General features: G+C 33.7%; 1 protein-coding gene across 2 annotated transcripts; it reads left to right on the top strand.

The window, feature by feature from the left end:
* Positions 1-2,724: 2,724 nt before the first annotated feature.
* LOC107486897 (uncharacterized) lies at positions 2,725-10,214 on the top strand. 2 transcript variants are annotated; one of them, XM_021141365.2, is made up of 14 exons: positions 2,762-2,872; positions 3,663-4,166; positions 4,768-4,986; positions 5,409-5,538; positions 5,632-5,734; positions 6,107-6,230; positions 6,629-6,691; positions 7,094-7,132; positions 7,605-7,685; positions 7,804-7,851; positions 8,218-8,268; positions 8,366-8,434; positions 8,703-8,945; positions 9,663-10,214. In XM_021141365.2, exons 3-14 carry the CDS (start codon positions 4,837-4,839, stop codon positions 9,915-9,917), a joined length of 1,356 nt encoding a protein of 451 aa, XP_020997024.1. In that variant the 5' UTR covers positions 2,762-2,872; positions 3,663-4,166; positions 4,768-4,836; the 3' UTR covers positions 9,918-10,214. The 2 variants fall into 2 exon arrangements, with proteins under 2 accessions (XP_015962956.1, XP_020997024.1); XM_016107470.3 differs by lacking the exon at positions 3,663-4,166 and having other exon boundaries at positions 2,725-2,872.
* Positions 10,215-10,512: the final 298 nt, after the last annotated feature.

The following is a 10,512-nucleotide window of genomic DNA, read 5'->3' as shown; positions in this document are numbered from 1 at the left end:
TATAATATTCTTATTCTAAAAATGACTAAAATACTCTTATTATATATATAAATTTTGAGTAAAAATAGTACGATTTAATTGATTATATATGTAAAATTTTAATTATTAAAAAATATCTTAAAAATTGTTTTAAATATTTTTATTTAAATAATTTTTTATTTTAAAATATTTAATTAAATTATTAGATAATAATTTTTAATTAATAACTTTACATAAAAATAATTACGAATAAAAATTTATTATAAAACAGACATTTTACAAGAGAAAGAAAAGTGAGATCACGAAGTAGGACCCATCAACGGATCTGAATGAAATGGAAGTCTATTATTTTCATATGCAATCTTCTGCCGACAATAACATGGCTTTTGCCAAGCTAAGGTAGCACTCACACAAACCCATGCCCAAATTAGTTGGGAGCTTAGCTTATAGATTGTTATCATTTTTACTGATTAGTGTTTATAAATAATAACTAACTATATAATATAAGATTCTCAATAGGAGTATTAATAAATCTCTAATGACAGCATCATATATATATATTGTTACCAGTCAAGCTACGATGTGATATCATAACAAACTTTCTTATTATTTGACCCACCAATGTTTATGTAACAAATTAAATACAACTTAATACTATTAGACATGAACATAATATATAAGGTTGCGTTTCTTTATAGAGATAGGACACTGAGACATAAAATTATGTTTGGCAGAGGAGATATTGATAGAAATAGTATGTTCAAAAGTACTGAATTAATGTATTTTATATCCATTCTAATAGGATATAACTTATTTTTCATTTTTTTATTATTTTTGTTAATTTTTCATAATATTATATTTTTTTATTATTATATTTTTCATCTCAAATTTTTTGAATGAAAAAAATTGAGAATAAATTAGATTTTCATAAATTTGTTCTAGTTTATCACCAAATAGAATACAAGAATACAAATTTTGTATCTCTATATATCAGTGTCTTATCATATTCTATTCTCAGTATCTTATCCTATTTTATTTTCAGAAACAAACGTAGCCTAAAATCACAGAGAATAACCCTGGGTCTCAAATCCATTATTTAACAGTAAAATAGAAGAAAAAAAAACAAAAACAAAAACAGATAGATGTCATGGATCTCAACCATTTAAGTGGGATATAGTTGGTATTGACAAAGATATATGAGCTCAATTTGACTCAATCATATGGAAAACGTGACGTTGATTGATGATTTATGAAACCATTGGAAGTGGTTAGTGGCTGTACCATTCCCAGCCATTTGTTCTTTAGTTTAGGAGCCATTGCCATTCCTATCTGCAACTTGCATTGCTATTCTTGAATGTGACATATATATTATTTTTCATTAATTATGAGCTAGGTTGTTATTTTTTTAAAAATAATATTTGACATGTAAGGTGTAGTTTACGTATCACCAAACTGGGTCTACGTTGCATATATAGTCACATCAATTTTATTTCCAGTCAAACAAAATGAAACTTTTCTGGGAATTTTCCCTTCGAGAAAGCAATGCAATAATAGGAGCTATAAACTTATCCATTTGGTAAATGTTGTTGTCTTAACTTTACGATTAACTCATTTATTTATTTAACACAAGATAGTTAAATATTACTAACATTTGATAATCAAAATTTGCAAAACAAAATCCTACATGAAAATAAAAAAAAAGTCATTTATATATCATATATATTTATGTATAAATACATGTATAATTTATTTATTTTTTATACATATTTTATATTTTAATATATATTTTATACGAATGACTGATATTTGATATTTACGTAATATAATTATTGAGATATTCATAATTTTTTTTCACAATATCTCTCAGTCCCCAACAGGTCAAATATTAAAAATTTAAGTTCTATTTAAAGATTTGCCACCAACAAATAGATTTCTATACACACAAATCGAAAATTTTGTTAAAATTCGTTTTTTTTTAATTATAATAGTCATAGTTATAAAAATTGGACCAGATCGACGGTCGAACTAGTCCAATTGAAAATCCACCATGAAAATGGTCCAATTTACTGCTTATAACTATTGGATGACGAACCACTCAGAAATTACTGAACCGGCCAAAAACAAAGTTGGTAACCGGTCGGTTATAAAAAATGACACCGTTTTGTGTTTTAGACAAAAAAAACTCGTTTGCAACTCAGTAGTCAGCACCCCCTTCCCCAACACCCCCCTTTGAAACAAAGCAAAGTACCAAACACAAAATCCTAGCCCTAGGTTCTTTGTCGCCGCCGTCCACAGGTTCCCAGCGCCTTTGCTTCTTCTTCTTCCTCCTGTCCCGACCGGAATCCAGGTAACTCGGCACGTCGTCTTTATCCTTGCTGGTAGTTATCAAATTCAAATGATTGTGGATGGATTGGACAACCCCCAATCTTAGGTTACACATTCACACACATTATATTCCTTTTTTTTTTGTCAAGTTTACACTAGATGAGACTCGAACCCGAGACCTCTTAGTAAAAAAAGGAGAACATATGCCACTTGAGTTGAGGCTCATCGGCAGACTGGTAGTTGGATTTGAGTGGAAGTTTTTTTTTTTGTGATTTGAGTGGATGCTTTATAGTGATCCACACAAAAAATATGTGAGCCAAAAAAAAAAGTAAGTTGAAGCATTAGAGGCCCATAATCGTATGATGAGTCCAATCGAAAGAGATCCACCCGACAGGAACCCAAAAAAAAAAAAGAAAAAGAGCTGAAGAAAATGAAAAACAAAAATGTAGCTTTTTGTGCAGATGTTCTGATAGGGGATCAAATTAGGGTTTACCGAAAAACACACTGAGTGATAAAACAGCTGAGATTGACGGAATCGGATAAAGTTCCCGCCAATCTATTTCTTCCGGTGAGTCAAATCGAACCTTTGGTGTTTTCTTCTTCTCCGTGTTTGTCGTTGCTTTTTCCTGCCCCAATTTTATGTTTTTTTTTTTTTAAAGTCAATTTATATCTATTCCTTGTTGTTTTGAATTATTGTTTGAATATGCAAGTGCTGATTTTGATGAGGCAGTGCAATTTTATTTTATTTATTATGTTTTTTAGAATGATGTTTGGTGTTTGACACTTGCATTATTAATTTAAGGCCATGAATGCAATGCTTATGTGTATTATTTGATTGTTTTTTGCTGACAGAGGATACATAATCTAATTGAGTGCTTTGACATTTGAATTTTAATTGTGTATCTTTTAATTATTTAATGTGTTTGGTTTAGGAGCTTACTGTGTGTTTCTATTTCCCAGTTATTTGCTGTTGCTTTTAGAAGATTAAGTGCAAATACCTTTAGATTACAGAACCACATCCCCACCAACATTTAATAAGATCTCTTTGATTTATTGAGGAGGAGCTAACATAAATGTTAATTATTTTGAATTAATCGAGATTATTTTTCTTTTGCAAATGTAAAAAAACCCTTTCCTTTTAGAAGGTTATGTTCTTATGCAATTATGCTTGGGTTGATCAACACTCAACAGCAGGGACGGATGTACTCTTCAGCCCCCAGTGAAATTTTAAAAAGTAGTGAGTAGTGCTTAGTGTGATATACTTTATTTACCCCACTACCTAATTAATTTTGACCCCACCCCCCAAATCCCTAACCCTTCTCTTTCTTCCCTTTTCCAATTTTCTGCCTCTGCTCCAGCCTCCGCCCTCCAGAGTTACTGTCGCCAGTGCCGCTACTCCACTGGTGTCACTGGCTCACTGTCGCCGCTGGCGCTGCCCCCCATTCAGCGTTTCTCCCGCGTGGCTCCGTCACTGTTAATTCTCCTTGCATTGCCGCGTCTGAATCTGCCTTCTTCTTCCGCATCACTGGCTGTGTGGTTCTGCCGCTGCGTTCCTTCCGTGTCTGGTTCTACCTTACTCTTCAGCGTTTGTCACTGCCTCACTGGTTATCTGGTACTCTGTTTCTGCCTTCTTCTTCTGCGTTCCTCTTCAGCTCTTCTGGTTCTGCCTTCTTTTTCTGCGATCCGTCCCTGCTCTTCAGTCTTCAGCAGTTCAGCCTTCGTCCTGCAGTCCTGCTGCCGCTGGGCCTAGGCGCCGCTGCTGTGTTCTGCCTCCTGGAGTTCAGCAGTTCAGCCCAGTGAAGCAATAAAGCAATACTGAAACTGAGTCTGAAATACTGAAAGTCTGCCTCCTTGGACTCTTGGTACATTCATGATTCACTGAAAGTCTGAAATACTGAATCACTGATCTGCTTGCTTCATTGTTTGATAATTGCATTCATTAGTTTGTTAATTGTGATTGAATTTGTTCTATCTATGTAATTGCTAGTTTGGTTCCATTAATCTGTTTGTTAATTATTTTTGTGTATTGACTTATTTTTAATTAGGAATTTAGGATATTATTAGTTGTTCTTGTTGGAAATTAATTTGAATGACATATGTTTGTCAATTTTGTATTTATAATTTTATAATGTACTTTTAAATGATTGTTTAGTGGCATATATAGAAAGAGAAATATTTGATTGTATTGACAATGAAAAGATCATTCAATCTTTTCAAAATATGAAACCCAGAAGAATGGAATTTTAAATTATTTGTTATTATTTTATTGTTTTAATTTGTTCGTTAAATAATTTGAGGAATAATCATATTTTATAATACCATAGTACAATTATAAAAATTATTATTATATTATATATATTTTGCGCTCACTAGCAAAATTTGCTGGATCCGTCACTGGGCATGCTATGGTCTTTTAGTTGCCACTGGGTTTAAGACTTATGTTACTTTTGTTTTGTAACACAGGGATACATATATGAAGGTGTTGGCATGAAACATTGTATAGGATTGGAGGAATAATTAATAATCAGAAAAATGACTAGGTTGTCTTTCAGGCCCCGGCCACTTGACATCCACAAGAAGCTCCCCATTGTTAAGTCTGTTAAGGACTTCGAAGATGACGAGGCACCTACTTCTACTCGTAATTCGCAGTTGCTGCGAATTGCTACTGAGGTTGAGCATGAGGTATGGGCGCGCCTTATCTTGAACAAAAAGAAAGAGAAGGAGGGGGGTGTGTGTGTGCTGGAAGGGGGGAGGGGGTTCTTTCGTGATTTATAGTGGTTTGTTATTGTATTACATTTACCTGTTTAATCCATTACTGTGTTTGAATATATCAATAGCATCAATGAAATTAGTAACAACTATTGTGTAGATAGCTGGAATTTCAAATATTCAACAATTAATCATGGATTACTCTGCTCCCCTTTTGAAAGGAAAATCAATAAAGCAACACGCTAATATGTGCTTGTTATGGAACAATAGAATAGTGTCATATTAGCAACCTTCTAACATGAATGTACTTAGTTAAAATTTGATGATAATGTTTGGTCAAATTGCAAAGCTGGCGAGATCGGGTATATCAGTAACATCTACTGACTTTCTCTTAGGTACATCCTGTTCCCAGCAGGAGAGTGGCCTCTGAAATCCCTACTCCTCAGTTTGTTGTTGTGGATACATATGAAAGGGACTATTCTTGCACTTTTGCTCAACCAAATTCTTACTTGCGGGCAAGAGGAGGTTTGGCCAGTACCACTAGATAGAATTTTCTGCCAAAGTATTTCAGAATTTGAAAACTCCACTGTTGTACTGAAATTCCTTGTCCTTTTGCAGCTCGGGCTGAGATTGGAGAGTTTGTTGAGTATGACTTGGACAATGAAGATGAGGACTGGCTTTTTGAGTTTAACAAGGAAAAGAAGATTCTGATGCCTGAAATGTAAACCTTTAGACTGTCTTCTGGATTGATTGGTGTCAATTAATTTGTCAATTTTTTGGTTGGTAGAGGGTTAATCCTTTTAATAGGTTTTATCATTGTATTCTTTCTATTTATTTTTCCTTGTCAGCAGTTTGTCCTGGTTGCTTGAAATCAAGTTGACACTATTGATCATGGCTTGATCGAATCGCTTAACTATCACTCCTGTTACAATATACGTTTCTTGGAACACACATACTTGTGACTAATCTTTTCATAAATCTTGTAATATTAGTATTAGGTGTAAATAATATATGATGTTTCCTCTTTTTCTTTAGTGCTCCTTTTTTTTTTCCGGGTGCAAGTTCTGGTCTTCATTTAATGCCTGGTAAATAGGTTTGAGGCTCTTATTTTCAAGCTGGAGGTATTGGATCATAAGGCTCGTGAAAGGGCTGGAGTTATAACACCTACTCTTGGTTCACCAATTCCGGTGCTACTACGGCTTGATGGTGCTATTGAGGTCAAATTATATCATGATTCCATTGTTTATTATTATTGTTATTATTACAATCTATGCTAACAATGGTTTTATGTTTCTGTCCCTTTTATTTTACTTTATTTTACTTTTTATCTCTCTTCTTGTTAATAGATTTGCCTTTCCTGTAGAAATATCAAACTAACAGAAGTGATCGTACATTTTTATTGTTTCAAAAATTAAACATTTTATTGATTTTTCTTGTTCAATTAATGTTTGTTGTTTATAAGGATTTCCTTATTTACGTTACCTTTGATTGGAATGGTTGACAATGCATCTTAATTTTTCTTAAATGTATTTCTTATAATTATAGTATGAAAAAGATATTTCTTTTTTACAATTTAGATTTGTGGCTGATTGAGAATTCTTTTTGTACATTTTAGGCCCTACAAGCTCAGTCAAAATATACAGTTATTGAATCAGTATATGATTACTGGAAAGAGAAGGTATGCTAATATCCATAGACCATCAATAATGAGTGAAATGTCTCCTCTTATATGTCAACTTTATTTTCTGGATGACTTCCAATTTCTCTTCATCGAGGATTCTGGATATTGTACCATCCATGGTGTGGTGTTTATTAACTTTCACATGACTGCATGTGAAGCATTGATGGAAGGAGGGGGTATATCAAGGCAACTTGACTAATATATGGGCTTATGCTTGTTATAGTTTCGTTAAGGAGTTGGAGACTGTTATATAGGGTCTCTTTCGTTCATTCTTGTTGGTGTTTACTCTAACTATACTATCAACCATACACTGGTTCCTTCCAATTGTTAGTCAGAATTACGAAATATTGATGTCTTGTTATCTTTCTTTTCTTATTTGCTGTATTCTTTTGGATGCAGCGAGAAAGGTGGCAAAAGCCAATTTTGCGACGTTTGCAGGTTGGTTTTCAGCACGTTACAATCAATTTATTCTATTGCTGATCTGTTTTAATATAGATGCATTTCGAGCTAAACTTATAATAAATTTGTTGGATTTGTGATTTCTCAATTGTGCTGCTTTATTCAGCAGGCAATCTCTTGGCTATTTTGTTTTAGAATGCATTTTTTTTTCAGCCTTTCTCCCTCCCTATAACTAGCCATGTCATCAACATTTTTATGTGTGAATTTAATATGTGATCCCTTGTTTGAAACATGTAAGCGATTTCCCAATAACAAGTTTTCAAGTTCATTAAATACAATGTCTATTTTTTTCTCCCTTGTAAATAGGGGCTTATGCTCCCTTCTCAAGCTTTTTCCTGGATGTATTGTCTTCAAAATATTTCTCTGTTCTAGCTCCATTTACTTGTTGGCGTAAAGTTACTAGACAAGCATGTTGCTGAAGTTTGACAAGATTGACTGCATTTCTGTGCAGCCCCCTCCACCTTCTAATGACACCAACCCATATAATGTCTTCCGTCCTAGGGAAAAAGCCCACAGGCTTCACACAAGAAGGGTATGTTGAAAATTTAGCTTTCATTTATACAATTTTGGTTAAATGCTTTTTCGTCAAAGGCATTTTGGAAATTGGCATATATTTTTTGGTTGAATTTTGGTGCGTATTTTCTATTCAGATGCAACGAAGAGAAAACAATGTCCAGTCATTTGAGAAGCTTCGCCAGGTTAGCTCCTTTTGCTGGTTTTGGTTCTTAGGTATCTGGAAGTCAGTTAGATGAGCTTGAAGTGTTTTCTCTGTTGAAGGCACTATGGATTTATGTGTTTTTTACCTAGCAATTTTTCAACAGTCATACATGTTTATGTTTTATCATTTTGATTCTCATCATAACTTGTGGAAGCTATGGATTAAATTATGTGGTTCATATGATCATTTAGCTTCTAAAAATGTTCAGAGTTGTTGCGGTTTACTAGAAGTTGTAGCTGTTCGAAAGTTGTTTTGTCTTTTACCTTTCAGATTGAAATATATACATGTATTCCTTTGCAGTATATATTACCTGAAAAACTTACGTTAATTCTTTCTTCCTAAACAGGTTAGACGGAACCTTGAACAAGCTAAGAGCTTGGTGCAGGCTGTGATCAAGGTATGATGTTCAAGTAGTTTATGAGAGTTTGTCTATAATACAATATGTATATCCTTTAGCCATTATACATGTTTTCTTGGTATATGATCATCACCAGAGGGAGGAGAAAAAGAGAGAAGTAATGGATAATGAAGTTATGCTGCAGAGGATACAAATGAAGTATAAGGTACTTGCATTATTCTTCCCACGTGCTTTCTTACATCTGTCCTTACTAGAAGTTGGTGTAGTATGGTGGTTGCCATTCATTGTGAGGCCAAAGCAAAACTATGCCATTTCCTTTCCCATTCTGTTTATGGGGCAACAATAAATGGAATATGGAGGCTGTATAAAGTTCTAGTTTTAAAACTCTTGCATTTAATCTCAATGTATTGTTGCACCAATTCCTGAAGTAATTTCAGGCAACTTATGAACTAACGAGTGATTCCCTATCTCAGCATGAAACCGAATTTTTGGAAGACAGCTTAGCACTCTCGAGACTCGCTCCCTACTCTTCGAAGTTTGTTTCAAGTGAGGAGGAGTTCTTTGAGTCAGATATGATGACTAGCCATCCTCATTCAAGGCCTTCAGTAGTACAGATTCATCCTTCATATGATGCCAACCCAGCTATGCTTCCTGCAGCTTTTTCGAAGCAAGAGTTTAGGAGGCAACATGTTCCACAAGGCTGGCCTCAAAAGTTGGTAATATACTGGTTTCTTTGCCCTATTTTCTGCAGTGTCCTCTTCTCCTTCCTTGTTTTGGTATTTATCTTTTGTGTGAGATTATCCATGAAAATTTCACACTTTCTTATGAATTTAATTTGATGTACATCATTGTATAAAAGTTTCTAAACAAATATTTAATTATGCGCTGCCACATTATAGAAGTAGTATGTGATTGATAATAATAGTGTAAAACTCTCATATTAACAAAGAATTGAAGTTAAGGTGCTTTTCTTTTTTGTGTGGTATATTGGTATCTAGAGTTAGACTGTTGTATTCTTAGGTTTCTGTTTTTATACTTCTCCTCTTGTTTTTAGCAATTAGCATAATCCTTTTACCCATTGGGAAAAAAGGGGTGATTTTCTTTAGATTTTGGAAATTTTGTTTGAGACTTGAATGCTCTAGATAGCTGAAAAAGTTGAAGAAGTTACTCTGGAAGAATTATAATCCAATTATTTTTAAAAGTTCATTACAATAGAAGTAATTTTTTAAACCCTTTGGATGTGGCCCTCTCTTGGACCTTGCATAACACCAAATGCTTGAGCACTGTGCTATCCCCTGCAATAGAAGTACTTTTTTGCAGTCAAGGAAATTATTTTCTGTGAAAAATAGCTGTTGGTCTGTATTTTTATTACCTTTAAAGCTCAATGAACTGCATGGTTCAATCTTTGTGAGTTATTTCATGGGTATATGCAGGATCCTCTTGAGCCAGTTTTGTTGTTCACAAAACCTTTACTTCCAGACAAGTTGGCTATGGCAGGCATTGTGCCACCATCAGATACTTTAAGAGATAATAATGGTGTGCCAACAAGAGCATATAAATTCCATGGAAGAATTGGCAGAGGAGGCCGTATAATATTTGACAGATGGAATCCACTTATGCAGACCCCAATTGACTGTGGAAATTCTTATTATATGCCACCAAAACCAAGACCTTCATTCAACATGTAATTAAAGCTGTGTTTGTTACACTATTGTAGCTAAATTTGATTTAATGTGCTGCCAGATAGGAATTCAGTTGATATTTGATAAAATCATTAGGAGGGTACAGGGTAGCAAGGATAATTGTAGGTGTGAAACATGGTTGGTTTGGTTCAACAAGAATTTTAATTGGGTAGGAAGTTATGCATTCTGTATAATATGTTACAAATGTATTTTTCTGTCCTTCCAGAGCTCATGAATATTTCCACTTTCTTGGAAAAAAAATGTAATATATTGTCTGTTAATTGATGTGTTCTAGTTTCTAAATATCCCCATGTAATGCCATTGGATGATGCCAAAATGTTTGCCATAAACAATGATTTGATCAGGATTTAATTATATAAATGAATGATAACCAAAACAAAGGTGCTTGTGCCAAGTCAAAGTTCATCTTATTTAAAAATGAGAATTAGTGTTCCAGCTCAATGGAAGGAATCCATTGGTGCAGAAAGAATATGGTTCTTGATCCATTTCCTTATTGGTCAACATTATAGTTCTAGATCTATTTATCTCCTCTTCCAAATGTGCTTTGTTTTAGTATCATAAATAAGATATTTGTTTATTT

This window comes from Arachis duranensis, chromosome 4 (assembly GCF_000817695.3).
Source record: "Arachis duranensis cultivar V14167 chromosome 4, aradu.V14167.gnm2.J7QH, whole genome shotgun sequence".
In the NCBI taxonomy this organism is placed as follows: Eukaryota; Viridiplantae; Streptophyta; class Magnoliopsida; order Fabales; family Fabaceae; genus Arachis; species Arachis duranensis.
Note: the sequence above shows the minus strand (reverse complement) of the source record. Positions and strands in the feature narration are given on the sequence as shown.